Raw genomic sequence first — 21,580 nt, forward strand, 5'->3', positions numbered from 1 at the left:
CTGAGAATCTGTAATGCTTAAAATCTATTATTTCTACAGTACAAAAATGATAAATGTCATAGACATTTTGATGAATGGCTTGGGTTTAAACCAAGAAGAAAGAGAAGAGCCTCACGGTAGGTGTGTCTACGTGAATGTTGAAGTGTTAGCTCTCCCAAAAATTCATCATTTGCTCAACCTCACGTCATTCCAAGTCCACAAGGCTTGCTTGCTTCTGAAGAACACAAAAGATGATATATTGCCGAACGTCCAGGGTCTCTCATAATAAAATTGGCGCTGTAAAGCTAAAAAAATAAAGCATCATAACTTATGCCAGATTTCATGTCACTGATGTCCATGTCAATGTTTTATTTTTTATCTTTTTCACGTCAAACCTAACTCAAAGTATGAAAAATTACTTTTATCTCAGTTCGTCTTGCACATGAATCTATAGTACGACTGGGAATATAAGGCACATGTCATATGGATTGCCTTCTGACACCTTTATGATGCTTTTGGTCATTTGGGGACTTGACAGCCCCATTGCCCATTTTAAAAATATAGAAAGGTACTTACTATATAAGTAAGACTTTTCTTTTGTTTCACAAAGAAAAGCAGGTCATACAGGTTGGGTAAATGTGCTCTTAGCTGTTGCTTAAATAACAAAATATATTACCTGTTCAAATGTGAAAGTTTCATGCAAACCATTTATAATACTACACTTGACACAAGTTAAGCAGTTTTCTAAACGGCAAAATGATCTTGATTGTAATTCTCACTTTTATATTTCCCTTTGTACAGGATTTTATATGGGAACAATTTTGAAAGATTAAAGTGTGTCACAAAAACCAAGCCTTAAAGTTTGGTTAAAATATCTATTCACAGAAATGCAATAAAATATACATACGTATCTCTTCAGAGGTGTATAAAGACCGCAATGAAGCATAATGTTTTTTTTACCTTAGAATGAACTATTTCTATCTACATACAACACGGGTCCCCCTCGTAAATACGTTATCTCCTTCGCCATAGAAATTTAAACGTGATGACATCTTACTTCTTTGTCAGCTGCCGTAGTGCATCGAAAGGGAGGGGGTGAGTGGAGAAGTCAGCCGTTGGTTGCAGTTCACAACCTAACAGCTAGATGCCGCTAAATTTCATACACTGGACCTTTAAGCGTGTGTTCTTTCATACAGCAAATACAAATATTGATCAAAATCAACAATGTTACAGCCTCTGCCAGTAAAACTGCATTTTATGTTGCACGTTGATCCAACATCTGGCAGATGTAAAAAAATAAATAAATAAAAAGGAGACATATATACACATACACACAGAGGAGTGTGTCTGCACATACCGCAAAATCTCATCAAAGCACTGAAGCAGGAGACTATCATCATCCACAGCCTACCCAAGAGAAAGCAACTGTCTGCTTTAAAACTAAAAGAAAATGAGATGACATTAACAAGTGTGGTGGAGGGTACAGATCCAGGATCAGCGTCACCTGGAAAATGACCCGGCAGCTAATGCTGCTCGCCCACACCTGTTGCTGATTAGCTGCTGGGCATAAAACCCTCAAAAACACACCACTCTGGGCTCGTTCGCCAAGAGACTAATGCTGTCTGTTTTTACCCACAGAGTCAAGCGATTGAAGCCCAGAGGAGCACCATTGCACGAGCACGGACTGGACTGGACTGGATATTTCACGGCACGAACACCCCGGAATAACACGTTGTGGACACTTTTGCATTACTTGTATTAATAAATTCCCCTCCGGGGTTGCTTACACAAGCCGTCTTGTGTCCGTAGTGTCTCTTACCCAGCCACAAGTGGTGGAGAATGCGGGCAGGAACTACGGACACTCTCTCTCTCTGCGCGGCCAAAATGGAGGAACTCCTGCGCCGACTTACGGAGGTATCAGTCCGCCAGCAGCAGTGCTTTGACCAGCTGGTGGCCAGACAAGAGCGAGCAGACCGGGAGATAGAGCAGCTCCAGGCGACCCCGTCTAGATTTCCGTTAGCCGAACCACGCCACCAGGCTTCCAAGCGGGCCTACTATGCTCTTACGATGGACCAGGCTGACCATTACCGTGCGCTGAAAAGGGAGATCCTAGCACGCGGGGGACTGTCACTTCCCTGTGCCGCACAACAGTTCCAGGGGTGGACCTACAATGAGCGTGTGCCGGTCCGGCAGCAGGTCGCCCAACTGACGCGCCTGGTGCATCTATGTCTGCTATACCAACACGCAGGGTGGCCATCACAGCTGAACAGGGGACATGGCAGGTTGAGGTGGGCATTGTCCAGGACCTCCCAGTGCCGGTGGTGCTGGTGGATTCGAGACTCTTGGCCTCCACGGTCCGGGGGAAACGGGGCGACGGAGGCCGCCAAAGACGTCGGCCACCAAGGGCCCAAGACCAGCAGCCGTCCTTCCTGGCCACCGGCAGCGAGAGAGAGGGTGAGTGCCAAAATCCCCCCCTAACGTTTACATGGATTTGTTTCACCAGGTCACCGCGGGAGGAGCCTCTGGCTGCGAGCAACAAGAAGACGAGCGCCTGAAACATTGCTGGAGCCAGGTCCGAGTATTTGAGGGACAGGATAGGCTCCCTGCGCCTCACCCTCTCCCCCACTTCGTGGTCAAGAATGGCCTACTCTACTGTGTCGCGCAGCGGTGGGGGGAAGTTAAACATCTATTGGTGGTGCCGAGGACCAAGACAGAAGCGGTCCTCGAGCTGGCCCACTCCCACCCTATGGCGGGACACCTTGGGGCCCAGAATACTCTACAGAGGATCCGGGACCGATTCCACTGGCCAGGGATCGATGCAGAAGTAAGGGGTTTCTGCCAGAGCTGCCCTACCTGTCAGCGAACATCCCCTCAGCACCCGCCCCCCCAGCCCGTTGATACCGATGCCCATCATCGAGGTACCCTTCGGTCGGATCGGCATGGATCTGTTTGGCAGCATTTACAGACATGGACAGCATCTGTCAGGTAACTAAACATACTGTTTAATTGGTCATCTGAGGTGTGTGAAACTCTTCCTTCGTTAGTCAAGTTCTAGTTTCACCTGACTGTCAATTGCTGTAATAAATTTATAAAATGTTCCTATTGCATTCATGGTATTATGTTCTTGACAAATTTTGACAATTGAACAGACTATTGTGCATGTGATGACTTATACAATGAAATGACGCCGAAACGTTTTGACGTGAACAACCATTAGACTGAGAATCGACAATCAGTTTAGATCACCAAGATCAATTCACTTGGAAATTGTGCTAAATGTAGGCTACCTGTACTTAATCATTTGCAAAGATGTTCTGAGACATTGAGACATGTACTTAGACATTTGCAATTTGATCAAATGAATGAGAAATTCAATTCTGTTGTAACCAATTGCCAAGTTGTTTGGAGGTTTGTCCATGTTGTTTTGAGAATGTAATTTCTGTTTCAAGAAATGAGCCAAACCAATAGAGAAAAACTGTAATACAAACAAAATACGGTTAACAAATGTTTAGTAAACAATGTTCACTCACCCATGTGTGAAAGAACTCTCCATCACTGAAACAAATCATATAGCCTGTCGTTCATTCTTTGTTACTTTTGCATTTCATACACATTTAGAAAATCTCTCTTCACCTCTTGCATTCCACCTCGATGATCCACTAAAGTGATACTAGAAGTGGGTTGAATGTCGCTTTTAATGATCGGTTTATCCAAAATAAATAAAACTTATGTGAAATAAAAAAATACAACCCCTGCACAGAACTTATACAGTGCGGTGGTAGGCGCTATGAGGCTGCTCAGGTAGCAGCGGCAGAATAATTCGTCCGGTTAAGAGTTGTTCTACCACTGAAATAATTTTAGAGAATTTCAAGGTTGAAAAACTACAAAGTGTTGCTTTAAAGCGTTAATTAAATTTACAACAAATACAACCATGAGACAAATTAAAATGAACCTTACCATTTATTAAAATAGAGCGGTTGGTTGGTTAGGAACCAATAACGTTGTAGTGGACGCTGATGGCGGTATAATGAAAATGTACTTATTTCTGTAGCGCAATAAATTTTTTGAAACAGTGCTTAGTTATCAGAAATATCAGCTTAAAAAAGGCTTAATTTGCTTCAAACATATTTTCACAGCTCTAATTATAGATTTTCTTGTGAAACTGAAACAATATTTACAGTATTTGCTTGGGTGATTACTATGGTCTGGCAATTTATTTTCTCTGACATTGCCTCAAACACTGCTGCCACACTGTGGTTGACATTCGAATGTACACCTCTCTCGCTCTCTCGCTCTGTCGCTCTGTCGCTCTGTCGCTCTCTCTCTGGAGGAGGAAGTTCTATGATTAGCTCTCTCTAGGAGTCACTCCATCTGCCAAGGTCAGGAGCCCTTATCAGCTCCGCTGCAGCTGCCTGTCCTGTACAACACAACATAACACAACAACTAAAAGAGAGAGGGCCATTGAGACAGTGGCAGATTGCCAATTGCCATTAGGTTACGAGTTTCTCTCAGTAGCGGTGAGACAATAATTATTTTTATTGAAAATGGAAGATCGAGGATTAAAATGAGAGAAACAGAGATAATGAAGAAGTGTAAAAAAGAAAAGCTTAGTTGAGAAGGAGGTTGAGACTGTGTAATACACCCAAGTTACTGAATTTATACTGAGTCTTAATCAAAGAGCGGCTGACCCTGTCCATATGCCACTCTCACAGTTGCCATATAGCCTAGAATGCCCTCTACTTCGTAGAGAAGTACATCATATTCTTTCGGCTTTCATGTATATTTCATCAGGCAGGTGATATAAAATATCCACAGCATAGATTCAAACCGCTGCTGATCAGTAAAAGACCGGGCTGTTAAACATAATTGTACATGACAGTATGCATGAAAGTTCACGCAAAGACAAAACAAATACATTATGATATTATAATCTCCATTAATTCTCTCCTGCGCACACACCAAGTTAATGAGAAAGTCTCCGCAGACCTCCGCAGATGAGAGGCTTTGATAAGACTGTCTAAACATATCAAATATAGATTGGCTCCATTGTGGGACGGCATACAGAGGCATTGTGAGATCAAACAAAATTTGTCTAGCAGGTGGAAGACTGGGGCTCGAACAATATAAATGATTAAGTATCCATAACTATACAATGAAACAACAATTTACATATAAAGAGTTTGGTTCGGATAAATCTGGTTGTTATTGTGTATTTCAATTAATATCAATGAAAAAAATATGTTTTTATTATGTAATCATGTTTTGATTTAAGCCATAATCACTCAAATAATACAGCTAACTAACACAAAACAACACAACAAAAACATGATTACATAATAAAACATATTTTTAGCAAACTCTTCAAACATTCAAGCAAATTATGTAAACAGACTGCTGGCCACCCAGTTACTTATGGGGTGTTTGCATGCATGTATGTGCGTCTGTTATTTTTCCGCAAAATTTGTTGCTGGATCTGGCGGCAGCATCCTGTCAGCAGTCCCTCAGGAAAGGCTTGTGTGCGTCTGTTTAGACAAACCTTTGTGTGTGTGTGTGTGTGTGTGTGTGTGTAGATAGATAAAAAGCCTGAAACACCTGCTGTTGGGACAAATTTCCTCTTAAATTCAGGAAGAAACAAGCTTTAGGTTGAATTCATTAGGTCAACAGCTTCCCTCTTATATTTATTTGTAAAACCACACTGTTGTTCAGTATAGATAATAAACTACAGTTGATGTTTTGGAGTTATTTTATACGTTTGTAAAATGAAATGTAACACTGCACTCTGTAATATTTTGTTTTTGTTGCGCTGGCCAGTGTCCTGCAATTTCATCCCAACCGTCAGATTGTTCTATCAGGCATGCGCACATCAATTATATGTCATTTTTTTGCGCTGTAAAACCATTTTCCGCTTTAAGTGAATCCTACCTGTTTTTTTAATACAGGATACTCTGATGGGGGTATTTATGCTGTAAACTTTTTTTATGTGTTTATTTTAAGCTGGTAGGACTATTCGACAAGGTATTTTGCAAAATCATCCAACCTGTTTATTCTGTCGATGTGGTTTAGATTATATAAAGTCTTGCCCTGCGGTAGGAAAATCTGACAGGGTAGGACAAAGGCGTTTAATAAAGCGCTTAGGACTGGTTTTGTTGAACTATTTAACCATTGAAAGCAATTTTCATAACAATTTTCATATCAGGCTTAATGATAGCTGCCATTTCACATTTGTTATTTAACGTTGAAAAGAACATCTCCAACACCTCAACATTTATACCTAATTCCATCCATTTTCTACCGCTTATCCGGGGCCGGGTCGCGGCGGCAGCAGTCTAAGCAGAGATGCCCAGACATCCCTCACCCTAGACACTTCCTCCAGCTCTTCTGGGGGGACACCGAGGCGTTCCCAGGCCAGCCGGGAGACATAGTCCCACCAGCGTGTCCTAGGTCTTCCTCGGGGTCTCCTCCCGGTCGGACGGGCCCGGAACACCTTCCGGGGAAGGCGTCCAGTAGGCATCCGTAACAGATGCCCAAGCCACCTCAGCTGACACCGCTCAATGTGGAGGAGCAGCGGCTCTACTCCGAGCTCCTCCCGGGTGACTGAGCTTCTCACCCTATCTCTAAGGGATCGCCCAGCCACCCTGCGGAGGAAGCTCATTTCGGCCGCCTGTATCCGGGATCTTGTCCTTTCGGACATGACCCAAAGCTCATGACCATAGCTGAGAGTAGGAACGTAGATTGACCGGTAAATTTAGAGCTTCGCCTTGCGGCTCAGCTCTTTCTTCACCACGACGGACCGGTACATCGACTGCATTACTGCAGAAGCTGCACCGATCCGTCTGTCAATCTCCCGTTCCATCCTTCCCTCACTCGTGTACAAGACCCGAGATACTTAAACTCCTCCACTTGAGGAAGGAACTCTCCACCAACCTGAAGTGGGCAAGCCACCCTTTTCCGACTGAGGACCATGGCCTCGGATTTGGAGGTACTGATTTTCATTCCAGCCGCTTCACACTCTGCTGTAAACCGTCCCAGTGCATGCTGAAGGTCCTGGTTTGAAGGGGCCAACACGACAACATCATCCGCAAATAGCAGAGACGAGATTGTGTGGTCCCCAAACCTGACACCCTCCGGCCCCTGGCTGCGCCTAGAAATTCTGTCCATAAAAATTACGAACAGAACCGGCAACAAAGGGCAGCCCTGCCGGAGTCCGACATGCACTGGGAACAAGTCCGACTTACTGCCGGCAATGCGAACCAAGCTCCTGCTCCGGCCGTACAGGGACCTGACAGCCCTTAGTAAAGGACCACAGACCCCATACTCCCGAAGCACCCTCCACAGGATGCCACGAGGGACACAGTCGAATGCCTTCTCCAAATCCACAAAACACATGTGGATTGGTTGAGCAAACTCCCATGAACCCTCCAGCACCCTGTAGAGGGTGTAGAGCTGGTCCAGCGTTCCACGGCCTGGACGAAAACGACACTGTTCCTCCTGAATCCGAGGTTCTACTATCGGCCGTATTCTCCTCTCCAGTACCCTGGCATAGACATTTATACCTAAACCAGTTTAATCCACAACAAAACAACACACGACCACACAAATGAATAAACAAATCAAATACGGGTTCAATGTTCCTGACTTCATCGAACACACACAAATAATCCAAATGGTCAGTCGTCCGGCAGCTGTTTTAATGGCAGCGTGAGGTATCATCAGTGTGAATGATAGCACAAAACTCTGTGGCAGAAGGTTTCATTGCCGTTAGGTCAGCACAGCTACACTTATGGGCTCCCACTTGCAACATGCCAGGTCACAGAGCTTCCTTTAGAGGAAAAAAAGGTAAGTTTAGATGTATAGATACAAGGAAGCTGTGCTCACTTTATAATCTACCATCAGAAGCAAACTCAACACCACATTGCTAACCCGACTCTCCACATTACCCATGATCCTCAGCACCTCCACATCAGCCCTGCACACACAACCACACAGCCACAGAGAACAGGATCTGTCAGCCAGGATTATGATACCTGGAAAACACTGTTATGATTTTGCAAACATAAAAAACAACGTTGCACATGATTTGTCTGAAACTTTGCTTACCAACGTTCTTCAAAATATCAGGTTTGGAATGACATGAGGATGAGACTGTTTTTAAATATGATGGCTATCTTTATATTTACACATAATCAAAACTTCAATATTTCTTAGATGTATATCAGGGCAGATGTATGTTTATATGATAGTCTCAGCCATCATTCTCTCTCTCTCTCTCTCTCTCTCTCTCTCTCTCTCTCTCTCTCTCTCTCCTTCACTTTTGTCTCTTTGTCTCTCTCTCTCATTCTCTTTCCAAACTTCTGTTTCTTTGCATCACCACGAGCACTGTTTCCTGTTTTTCCTACAAACTCGTAACTGTCCCTGAGGATCAACAAAGAAACCTGAGTAACCTCACAGACACACATTCACACAGACTCCTCTGGGAGGTTTGTGAGAATAATAGAGATGGGCCTAGAGGGCTTTATTGACGTCTGAATCATTCATAGATGCTGCTCTGTCAAGGCTTTTCTCTGGGTCAGTAAACACCTACAGTATAACCAGCATAGCAACTGTACTAAGCACAAGATATTCATGGGTTTTCCCCGGTGCTCCTGTTAAGTTAACACCCATAATATTTAACAGCACTGACTACAGAAAGAATGTATTTCCTTGTAAATATGTGACACCTACCAAATGTATATTAACTGTACAATTTATTTTGGAGAGCTGCACATTGGATAGAAAACCACTGGAAAAACCATGAGAGAAATTCTAATGGCTTTAATAGTTATAGTGAGAAGTGTGTTGGTTTGAATGGAAAGTCCCTTAGAACACAATTGCATTCTACTGGAACAAGCCCCAAAAATAAAAATGATTACAATATGTATCGTTTTTTTTTAAGTTTTCAGGTTGACTAAAAATGTGGTTTTGTCAAATTCATAAGGAGGTTTTGGGCTCATTTGCAGAGATTTTGGCTCATTTGATTTTTCTCTTTGAGGGACCGACAAGAATGTTGTTTAGTGTAGCATCATACGATTCTACAGATTTACAGCCAAAATCACCACAGACAATGTCATGAAAGAACAAATCTTCAGATTATGCTTGGCTCTATGTTTAACAATGAATGCAGTAATCTGTATTCTAGATCTAATGATAAATGTTTTCGTTTAGAAAGTGATCGGAAATACCTCCTTGAGGTAGTAAGGATGATGAGTATTACGTGACCAGGAAAGGGAAAAAACATCCTCAGACTGAGGAGAAAAATATGGCACATATTGAGAAATAGGAAATGTTGTGCAGGGTTAACGGTAAACTTGCAACTGCATGCTATGTGATGACATCTGCCGAATGGTTTTAAAGGCAAAGTTGGTGGACAACGTGTTGTTTACGGAAAAAACAAAGATGCAACTGACAGGTGTTATAAAATGGAATGTTCATGAATTTCAGATGTTGTCATCAAGCCATTTTTAGATAACCTGTTGACATCTGCAACACTCTACAAAGATTCATCTTTCTCGGGAGTTTTGTTCAGTCTTTCTCTCCTTTTCTCTCTTTTCTATCTGTTTTTGAGTGTAAAATTATTGCGTGTGAAACAGGAAGTAACTGTAATAACAAGGAAGAGGAAACAGAGTCATTTGCTTTGCGAATGAACGTACACTCATTTTAACAGGTGGCAACATGCTGATTTTAAGACAGACCTCTAGACCAACGGATGACATTAAGATGACAAGACCTTTATAGGTGTGAAATAGAAACAACATTTTCAAAAGGCACAATATATTCTTTTTTTGTGTAGTTGTCACGTGTGGGCGCATGATCCACCAAACACACATGAGCCCTGCAGAACAGAGTTCATCCTTTCATTCCCTTAAAATAATTAATATTGCCATTGTATGAATAAGCTTCAAAGGGCGACTTATATTGTGTGATTTTTAAAATGAAGAACGTAAGCATAAGACGTGGAAGATGTGCATGCGTGTGAGGTATTTTGGACACAAATGTTTAATTTTCTCCTATTGATTTAATTATTTTAGCTCTACAACATCCTCACAAGCTCTTTCGCATTGAGCTCAGATGGATAAAATAAAGTCTTATTATTATTTGGTTGCATAAATGAGTAAATGAAGCCAATCAGAATACCGCGAACTGATGGGAGGCCATTAGAAATGCCATCTAAATATGAATTAAATATTCATCTGCAACAGTACTTTTGTAAAATAACTGTATTTCTTTCAATTATTTGTATTGACTATTTATTAGAATTTACGCACTTATGTTCCCAGAAGCTCAACTCATGCTAGCAACACCAATATAACAGGTTTGATAGCTAACAACACGTACTTGGAACGTATCTGCCAAAAAAGTGTTCTGTGACCGATAGGAAAAGCTGTGAACAGTTATATCTAAATTCACAATTATACATATTAGTAACAGAATCACCACAGTGTTTGTAAATGCTTTCTGGTCTAAGAGAGGTACAGATGACGAGAGACTGTAAAAAAGAAAACGTTTGGCTTTCCATCTGAAACTTCTTTTTGATGTGCCGAAGAGCTGGAGTGGGTGGTTAGCTTCAGAGACTCACAAGCGACGCATGAGAAACATCTCTCCTCCTGTTGCTGTTTTCCTGTCTTGTTCAATTTTGGGCGGAACTTTCCAGGCACTTTAGGGGAGAAATGAAGAGTAAATAAGTGTAGTAAACAGACAAACTTTTCAAATGGGAAAAAGCAACAATTGAAAGCAAACTTTGTAGAACTGAGTAGCTTCACGAACATTGTGTTTATTGCAGAAATTCAAAGATAAAAGAGATTCTTCAATCGTTCAGCATTGCAATCTTTTTCATATTTTTTCTTTCTCCCCCCTCACCCTCCTATTCTGGCTCCCTGCCGTTCCCCACACACTGGTGGTTTCACTGTCTTTTTTCCCTTGCAGACAAAACCACTTAATGCACACAAAAAAGCGTTTTGTCCTCAGTTTGCCGAGCACTGTCACATCTCTACGGAAACAGCCCTTTAACACAGTGAAGATAAATCAGAGAGTAAGTGCTAGTGTCTTTACATCCCAGAAAAAACATCACTCATCAAGGGCGCAGAGTTGTTTTTTACAATTACACGGATGGCAAATAACAGGCAGCATGAGAACAGGAATAAAACAGCACACAGAGTCTGGGTGGATGTTACACAACGGCCGCCTGGCACCAGCGGGTTTAGAAACTGTGGGTCCTGGGAAAGACATGGAAGGCTGTGTGTGTGTGGGAGATCTGGCCTGTCTTAGTGAGTCAACAATTGAAATTACTCTGTTAAAGACCTAGTGGAGGCACTGCCCTTAAACCTCTAGGCTGGGGCTGCGCGCGCGCACACACACACACACACCGAGAGCCAAGTCCTGGTTGACTGTGCAGAGACAGAGACGCACAATGATATGTTTGTAAAAGGGAAAATAGAAAACTGAGAAGGGGAATTGTGTGAAAGGAAAAAATAACCTCTAAACATCAAAAACACCCAAAACAACCCCCCCAAAAAAGAACAGAGCATTTATGAGGGCTGTTTTAGTCTGCTGGATCACTCCACGATCTTTAGCGAGGCGTCACTCTGGGTCAGCAGTCCGTCTCACAGACGCTATGCTGTCAATTATGATGCTGTCATGGAAACTGCAGAACTTCGTGGAGAAATTGACACATCCCGACATTTGCTCGTTGTCCTATGACATGACAGACTTCTAGTTTACCAATTCGTTTATGTAAAGTACAAAAGTATTAAATATTTTAAAGGTGCACTCTGTAATAATAATTTCTATCTAAATGCCGCGTGGGTCCCCTTGCATGGAATTCACCATGTTGTTTCTACAGTGGCCCTAAACGGACAAACTACAATGCGCTTTATGTAAATACTTTATCTCTTTCTGCAAAGACGTGAAATGTGACAACATCTTAGTTCTTTGTCAGCCACAGTAGTGGTTTGGAAGGAGTGAGCGATGGACTGAGCCGTCACTTGCAATTTGCAACATCACCACTAGATGCCGCTAAAAATCTACAATTGCACCATTAAATATGAAAACGATTTTAAATTAGGGTCACAATACATGTAATATGAATTGATCAAAACAACAACAAAAAATAAGTTTTATATAAATAAAATAAAATAAAAAATATTGATGACAGAATTATAGCATGTTTAATATTAATTTATAAAATATATTTGCTATCACTCCACTAAAAAACAGAAGCTATTTTGTTTATAGTTTAAAAAAAAAACTTAAGCGCGTCTTTCTATTACAGAATGTAACATAATTATTTTTTTTATTGTGGTGCAATAATATTATAAGCACTAAATAATAATAAGCACTAAATTTAAAATAAACTTTCCCCACCACTAGTCGCAACCTGCGTCTGCAGCTCAGAGAGGGATGGCATGTGGCCATTTGGTTTGGTCAGGGTTACTGTCCTGTCCGGGATTTGAACCCACGGGTCACACAAACTTAAGGCCACCAAACCACCAGGCCTGTGCGCTGCTCTGCTCGTAAATTATGCTGACAGCTCAGGAAAGGGAAAGTCAGAGGAGACTTACACACTGGCTCAACAATAAAGATTAGATGCGAGAACTCAGGAACCAGCAGCTCTGGGTTTTCCAGGGCTGCCGCTACAACAATTTTCTGTAAAAAGCAGCTCACATAAATCAAAATGAAATAATTCACAGTGATAATACACACACTAAATGATACCTTATGATCTTGAGATCCTTCAGTTTGTTAAAATTCTCAACTGCAGCAGTAACAAGTGCAAGAGGTCAGCTCTTACATCAGCTTGTTCATTTGACCTTTGAACTCTAGCCTGAGTCGGCCGGCAAGCCTGCGTGTACCAAAAAAGATACATGGTTTCTTCACACGTTCACCGGCACATGCATGTTTGTTCATGCACACATGTTTCTTCGTCCTGCTGTTTATGCAGGAAGGTGAGGCAGAGTTACTTCCTGTCCGAGAAGGGAAGAGTAGGGGGCCACACTTCCTGATAAGAAGAAGGAGGGAGGAAAGAAACAGAAAATAAACTGATGACATCATGCGCAGGTTTGCTGGACGGGGATTTGGGGAGAGTCCATATGAAGGCTGATGGAAAAGCTGAAGCAAGTGTTTAAACACACACACACACACACACACACACATCTTAAGTCAAGTCAAGTCAAGTCAGCTTTATTTATATAGCGCTTTTTACAATTTTCATTGTTACAAAGCAGCTGTACAAGAAAAAAATGACTATAAGTAAAACATAAAAGGTTATGGAATTCAAAACACAGGTCAAATATCAGACACACAATAAATTCCTATATGCAGTGTTAATTAAATAAGACAACCAAATTCTAGCAGCCCCCCCGGCCAGGCAAAACAGTGCAAAACAGTATGCAAACGGTGGCGAGGAACCCAAAACTCCATTGGAGGAGAAAAAAAACCTCGGAGGGAAACCAGGCCTAACCAGGGGATTCCAGTTCCCCTCTGGCAAAAACTGCAGCCTCTGCACAAGCTCAACAGTGCTTGCACAACAAGGCGAAAATAAAAAAATTAGATTTAAAATTATCATTAATAATCTAATAGTGGCTGAAGTTTTGTAGGGACGTCACTTCCTTCGTCCAGCATTTGTCAGGTGCACTTAACACATGCACTTGTGATCCTCTGCTGCAAAAATAAACACTTTTTCAGATCTGGACTGACCTTTTGCATTCTAACTTACTGGTACATTAAAGACACACCCACACAAGCAAAAATAAAACACACAAACAATCGACACAAGACTGAGAATTTCAATGACAATTTGCTAAATCACTAAGGATTTTCTGAGGTTGCTTACTGGCCAAGTCAGAAAACCCAACCCTTATGTTTTTTTCTCGATTCCTCAATTCTTCTTTACTTGCAAGCAAAATGAATTGCAATATTTCTAGTCCTTCATATTTTCATATTTATACGTTTGTATGAGTTGTTAATCAGAGATTCATAAAAACAAATACAGTGCCTTAAGTCATAGTTCACCCGAAAATAAAAATTCTGTCATCATTTACTCTCATTTACATCATTTATTTACATTATTTACTCACCCTCAAGTTGTTCCAAACCTGTGTAAATGTGGTTGCTGTGCTGAACACAAAGAAATATATTTGGAAGAATGTTGTGAAACATTTCTGGGGCACTATTTACTTCCATAGTATTTAGAAAACTAATATGGGGCCCTAGAACTGTTTAGTCTCCCACATTCTTCAAAATAACTTATTAACAGAACAAAAAATTTATATTGTTGTTACAACTTGAGAGTGAGTAACAAAAGACGTTTCATTTTTGGGTGAGCTATCCCTTTAACACATTTATTAGACCACCACCAAAAATGCCAATATATTTTTGAATGTTTCTGTAACGGTTGATCCATCAGCATGTGTGAGTAGTACTTTTAATGCATAAATATAATTATTGTTGGTATCCATGAATTTTCGAATTTTCTGTTTTATAAAAAAGACAGAAAAAATTGGAAATCACTTTATAAATTTTTATTCAGGTGCACACTTACAGTTATTTGCATGCAGTCCTTAATAGAAAAATAAGTATTAATGGTTAAATGTTATGCTGGACGTTGAATGTGACGGTTCAAATTTGGGCTAAAACAACATTCACGAAAGAAGGCTATTTAGTTGTTTGTGATTTGCTTAATAAATGACAATGCATTTTTATGTTTTAAACAACTTTTTGACAGATTGCTAACGCAGCCTATATGTGTTTTCTCTTATTTGTACATGTGTCTATTAGACTTGTTAAGCACTGCATTTACAGTACAGTAACACATTGCATATATAATAAAGATGGATTGTATATGTTAAAGGCGTTCAGAACAAAGTGTTAAAAAATACTTTACTTCAGGCCCTGAACTGGGGAGTGGACTGATGACAAAACACAAAGACTTGACATCTCTTCGATGAAATCAATGTTTAATTCCCAGAGATTCCCAATGCCTGGAATGATAGTTTTGATGATTCAGTCTTCCAAAAATGTAACAGCTTTATCGTAGTTTCATTTGACAAAATCACTGGGGGCTGGGGTGAAAACTGTATTCATGAAGCCACAGATGTGCAATAAACTTAAAACTGTTAAAATAGAAAACACACCACTCGCAAACACAGCTTTTAAAGCTCTCTCTATCAAATGTTCGCCAAATGGCGCACAGATAAATAAATGTTAGTGTCTTCTGAACGCAATCATGAGAAAACTCAATGTACTGTTGTAAGCGCACATGGTGCAGTTTTGCTGACCTGCAGATGGGATTTAAGAATAACTGGACCTGCATGGATTGGTCAGTGTTGTTCTTTCCATTTAGGGGGCTGGTCAGGGTGAGGCGTTGGGACAGAAAAAAGCTTCTCTTCCCTTTAACATCCTTCCTGCTGCAGTTTGCAAAGATATTCCAGCTATCCTAACATCCCGTGTTTCCCCAGGATCTTCCTCTGTTTCGACATTCCTGCTAATTTTATGACTAATTAAGTGGCGGGATGAAGTTTTACCGCAGGCTGCTAACCTGCACCATACCTCGCAGAGACCCCTTAGTGTCTGCCAGGAGTATCGGTGGTACTGTATGTCATTCAACAGAAATCCAAATCAGCATGATATGATGTTTTATTAACAAAGTTCGGGAGGAACCTAAGCATATAAATCAGCCCGATGTTCCATCAGCAGTAATCACCTATCAGCCGAGCACGCTATCTCTACTTAATTATCTAGGCTGGTTCACCATCAGCAATCACCTATCAGCCGAGCACGTAATCTCTACTTAATGATCTAGGCTGGTTCACCATCAGCAATCACCGTATCTACCCTATCAGCTCCTGCAAGCTCTATCATAAATAGACAAACAATCTTACCTGTTGCATCTTGTCAGATAAGCATCCCTCCTCCACCCCAGCTCCTCTCATTTTTCTAAAGTCCCGCAGGACCCCCGGGGGGGTGTGTTCTGGGCTCGAGCCGGTTCCGAGCCCGGAGCACTTGCTCTGAGCAGGGTAGAGTGCTCCGGGTTCGGATAGATCCGGCGGGCTCGGAGCCCACTCCCTGCACAACACGCCAAATACGCATAACCTTCATTCCCATGCTTTACCATCTATCCCAACAAGGAGCTGTTTATTAGCGAGGGCGAACTCGTGAAATGGGTGTATATTGAGGAAAGGAACCCATGAACTGTGTATCAATGGATATAAAGAATAACACACACTGGGCATTTGGCCCAAAATGTAAATGATTTGGAAAGACCTCTTTCCTTTTTGAAGCACGGGTTAAATCGGTCTTTTTGTCCTCCAGTATTGAGTGAATCAACATGAGGGAACATTTCTTTAATCTCAGAGCTGCCTTTCTGTGTATGCAGCTTCAGTTTTGTTCTCCTCCGCTGAAATGTTTTCTTTTTGTTCGTGGTTTTAGCGTAAAGAGCCAAGCTCATTTTGTGGCTGATCAAAAATTTTCGAGGAGGGAATCAGAGAGACAAGACTGAATTACAACTTAAACATCATGGACCTGGTCATTCTCTCTTGCTCACTTTCTCGGTTTTTGCAAGAGAAAACAACTGAACAGTTTTGCATAAATCATTTTCTCACAAATGAAAAAATATACTAAATAACTTTATTTTGCAAATAGTCATACATTGATGTCGTGTAAAACAACTTTCTTTCGTCAATATAAAGAAAAGCTGTTCTTGAGCAAAAAGAGACTCTAGAAAAACACATGCGCTCTGTGGTGTGGGAAAGTGTTTTAGTGAAATGCTATGTTCAATTGTGTGTTTTCAATTTGTGTTGATTTAATAGCTCGGAGACATTTTTTTGCAAACTCTTTTTATTTGAAGATAATTATTACCAAAAGGGGAGATTTATTGTCGACTCAACATTTTCCTTAAAAGCTGAAGATTACAAAATAAATGTTATCACATGAAATGCCCAATTCAAATGTATTCAGTTATACAGGAATAGAAAAAACCCAGAATAAATCACTGTTGTCGAATTATCAAAATTCTTTAGATTGTTTTGACATGGATCTGATGTCTCTGGCATGAGACTGTATACTTGAAAGATATTAAGTGCAGTACAAAAAAAAGCTTAGAGTGGTTGTCCCATACCCAGTGCAAAACAGTTTTCAACACAACCTAATTTACAATGTTTATAAAAATAGAAATAAACAAATATAAAAAAGCAATAGATATATATGTATAAAAAATATTCACATTCTTGACTTCCACGTCCTAGTACACTGAACTGAGGCTGTAAGAATACAGTAGCTGGATGGAGTCAGCAAAAGGATTGACCACAGTCCCAGAAAGTACAGGTTATCGAGCCTAGAAATGATGCTGTGAAATGTGATTTTGTGCAATTAAACCATGAGAACAGTACAGTTTGGTAAAAACCTCCGTTATTTGAAGAGATAGTTCACCCAAACAAACAAATTCTGTCAACTTTCTTCTGTGGAAGATATTATGAGAGATGTCTTGATGGTTTTTTGTCCATACAACGGAAGTCAATGGGGTCAATGTTGTTCGGTTACCAACATTCATCCAAATATCTTCTTTTGGGTTCTGCAGGAGGTCTGGAATGTCAGATTTAAAGTTTTTGAGTGAACTATAACTTTAAAAGGATTCAAAACACCAGATTCAAACTTTCTGAACAGAAATGAATGTGAGACTCAGAAGGTCATATGTGCACCAGACGTCAGGGCTCATGAGATCAGAAGCAGTTTTATCCAGTAATGCACGTGCTGTAGTAGACTGCACTGCTCGCATCGGACAGGGCCGATATCAAAGCGCTGCTCTCTTCACCTGGAGCATTTCTGCTCATACGAGTCCTGCTTGCATTCAGGTATTGGTCAAACTCAATCCTGTCCATTTCGCCCCAGAACTCAGCTGAGGTTCCTAGGTGGTCCATTGTGTCGAGAGAGGGCAGATGAGCCTGAATCTGGGGGACGGAGGATGTGACAGGGGTCTCGGGTGGAGGAGACAGCTGGCCCAAATGAGAAGTGAAGGCAGGCTGGGGTTGACTGATCCCATATATCTGACCATAATAACTGGTAGGGGTGTTGGGGGCATGAGGAGCCTTAGATGGTTCCGGTAGGCTCAGGTTGGGCTGGGGAGGATAGAGAGCGTTAGAGTTCGTGGACTCGACTACAAGACATTTCTCCTGCAGTGGAAGGCAGGCAAGTGGAGATTTCTGGGTGAGATGTGGGTGGCAATGCTGGAGGTTATGGGAGTTGTGATGAGGTACGGTGAGAGAGTGATGGCCTCCATGGTGACCGGAGTTTGGATGTTGGTGGTAGTTCATCCATGAAGTCAAACCGATGTCGTCCTGCATGTGAGGAGGGAAGAAGACAGAATCTCCACCTCCCTCCTCCAACACGTCTAACGGGGACATCTCCGGCGTGGGCAGGCCGTAAGTCTCCAGCTCTGGCACTCCGGAGGGGTGGAGTTCTCGGAAGTGTCCAAGAGGAGGCAGCAGGTGATGGGCGTGGTGGTGTGGGGAATAGGCATCTCTGGGTCCTGGACCTCCAGGGACCCCGTGGGCCAGGCCTTGAAGGAGCAGTCCTGGTTCCACGCGCTTCATTTTCTTGGGCTGTTTTTTACGTCGAGGGCGGTATTTGTAGTTCGGGTGATCCTGGAGGTGCTGCAGCCGGAGTCTTTCGGCTTCCTCCACAAACGGACGCTTGTCCTGGGTGTTCAGAGCTTTCCAGGATTGACCTAAGAAAAAATCCATCAGTGTTAATGCTTCAGTATTGAGCAGTACCTATATTAATTTTTCTTTAAGTACTTTTATACACTATATCTTACCTCGGTATTTCAGTAAATGTATAAGTTTTGTCTGTTTTTTTTTATACATACCATAAACAAAAAAAAAATGTTAGTATATAAAATAGTATAATATATATTGCATAATTGTATAATATATATTGCATTGTAGTATATTATTAATATGTATCATATAAAATAGCATAAGAGAGATTTATCTTCATTGTTAGTTTTTTCCAAATTTCTTGCGGTCACGCCATAAAACATATTTGCATAATAATTGGTCAACTACCCCCATGTATAGTATATTTATTTGCACAAATATAAATATACTATGATTCACTATTTAGGAACACGATTATCAAATTTACAAAAAAGAAAAAACGTTGACATAAGACAAAAAAATATAGGCTATATAAAATATTTATACAACTATATTATCCATTGCACAAAATACTCTTAATCCCATAATTTAAAATTTTTTTGCTATAAGTTTTTTTTCTTTAAATGACTGTATTTCTTTGGCACCGTTTATCAGAACTACACGTTTTATGGTTAAGTCTTAAGGCAAGATGTTAAATGCTGCTTTATTTGTCACTTTTTGATAAAAGCTTCTTCTAAATGAATAAATGTAAACTAGATGTGCGTGTGTGGCGAGCAAATCACTGCTTGTGACTGGTGCTGTAGTTTTTTAATTATTATTGGGTCACCGGCTACAGACAATCAGCAGCTTGTGTGTCTGCTCTGACCCTGTTAGTAACAGGACATTTGATGTGTTTAAAAAATCTAAAACACTACATCCCCCCCAGAAACAACGAAACACAAATATTGTGCAAGATCAACTAATTTTAAAAACCACTACCATCGTGTGTGCCAAAGCTTTTGCATGGTCTCATCTGTAATTTAGAGCTGCATGAGAATAATTGACAATTTTCAAGATTACAATAATAGACTGCCATGTGTGAGTGTTTGTGTTTGTATGCATCATAATAAACAAATTTAGTTTGTTAGTTTAAATGAACAAAACAGTATGATTATAAAACAAAGGGCCCAGATTTTAAGCAGTACCAATATGATTTAAACAACAAATGCAATAACAAAACGAACATATTTATTTACTAAAATTCACTGTTAGCTTAAATTCTTTTTTTAATTCTTGGTAAGATTTTATTCTGAAATTGTAAGTAATGTGGTGGTGTTTGCTAGGCACATGGCAACGGTAAGCTACAAAATTAATTAAGTCCACACAAGCAATTATTCATCTTGGACGTCAGAATATCACGTAAACACTCTTTTTAATAAATTACTCATCACAGACAAATGAAAATCTGCGCTGAAATTTTAAAAGGCGTGAATCCACAGACAGCATTAAACCTTAAATCTGAGCCACTCTTGGTTTTCAATTATGCCCTGAACTTGACATTACACCCTGATCATGTACTAGAATGAACCCCATCAGTGACCTAAAGCAGTCGATCTTACCGAGCATCTTACTGAGCACAGCATTGTGCAGGTCCGGGTTCTGCAGAGCCAGTCGTTTTCGCTCATCTTTCGCCCACACCATGAAAGCGTTCATCGGCCTCCTGATCCGTGATTCCGCCCCTAATTTTCCCTCGCTAGAGCCCAGGGTCAGAGCCCCGGGGCGAGTTGAGTCCGGGCTTCCTGCCCTGGCCTCCGTCGCTCCTCCATTGCTCCCGGTTCGTGACCCCGTCCGAGTTCCAGAGCCGGGCAACGGCACCAGCTCCGTGGTCCTGTGGTTAAAACCATGCCCCCTGTCAGGGCCCGGAGTGCAGGATGGGGCTCCCCATGCTCCACGCTCCACAACCTGGCTGGGCTGAGAACTGGCCTCTTGACAACAACTAGACTCAGATATATTCATTCCAACAAGACCAGAACAGTTAAAGCACGCTGTTTTCTTTGAATAGCAGGAAAACCAGCACTAGCCACTTTTTGGGTACTTTAGCGTCTTTCTGCCGATATTGTAAATACTGGCCCACCAGTAACAAGGGTTGTTTAAAGAGTTAGGAAATGCTGCACCCTGTTTGCTAAGGCTTCAGAAGCATAAAATCCCACAGATGTTTGTGTTTTGTAACTCCTACTTTCCAGACTGAGCGGACGGTTCCTGCGCTGAGTTTGAAAGTTGTAGTGAGTTTTGATGAACCCATGCTGTAAATATATACGTGGCCTGAGCCAATCACAGCTCCGGCTCGGACAGAAGAGGTGGGAGGGGTAGCCAGTGGGAGTTCAGCCTCTCCCCACAATGCCCCCCTTCACATACACAGAGATGTAATCTGAGCGTGCCATTGTTTCGGCTTGCACACACACACACACACACACACACATATAGAGTACATACACTAAATCATAAAACACTTGCACACGCACACACAACAGAGAGCAGTTTGATGGTTGTATTGAAGGTCGAGACCACAAGGAAAGCTGTGCGCTTAAGTGTTAACAACTTGTAACATGAAGCTCAAACGAAATGAAAAAAGACACACACACACATTAAACGCACAAAGTGTTTATGGTGACATCTAAATTTAACTGACTTTACAGTAAAGAAATATGTAATATTATTAAAAATAAGTTTCCTTTTTATATTTAAGATTATTTATGGACATATAAACTTAGAAATAAAAGTTTTTTCATAGTGTGATCAAGCATGCATTTCTGTATGGGTTTGTATGCAACATAAAGCATCTTTATTGCGCATCTTCACATGATTGTTATAGTCTAATGAACTATAGTGTGACACGCTGGGTGACAGCAGCATTTATTACACCCCTGTTAGTGAAAAAT

The 21,580-nt window shown here is 41.2% G+C and overlaps 1 protein-coding gene across 1 annotated transcript; it reads right to left on the reverse strand.

Moving 5' to 3' along the window:
• Window positions 1–16,834: 16,834 nt before the first annotated feature.
• On the reverse strand, window positions 16,835–20,925 carry sox18 (SRY-box transcription factor 18). The gene is made up of 2 exons (XM_079477358.1): window positions 20,261–20,925; window positions 16,835–18,730 (listed from the first exon to the last, which is right to left on the reverse strand). Exons 1-2 carry the CDS (start codon window positions 20,655–20,657, stop codon window positions 17,739–17,741), a joined length of 1,389 nt encoding a protein of 462 aa, XP_079333484.1. The 5' UTR covers window positions 20,658–20,925; the 3' UTR covers window positions 16,835–17,738.
• Window positions 20,926–21,580: the final 655 nt, after the last annotated feature.

Source organism: Barbatula barbatula, assembly GCF_947034865.1.
Source record: "Barbatula barbatula genome assembly, chromosome: 17".
NCBI classification, from domain to species: domain Eukaryota; kingdom Metazoa; phylum Chordata; class Actinopteri; order Cypriniformes; family Nemacheilidae; genus Barbatula; species Barbatula barbatula.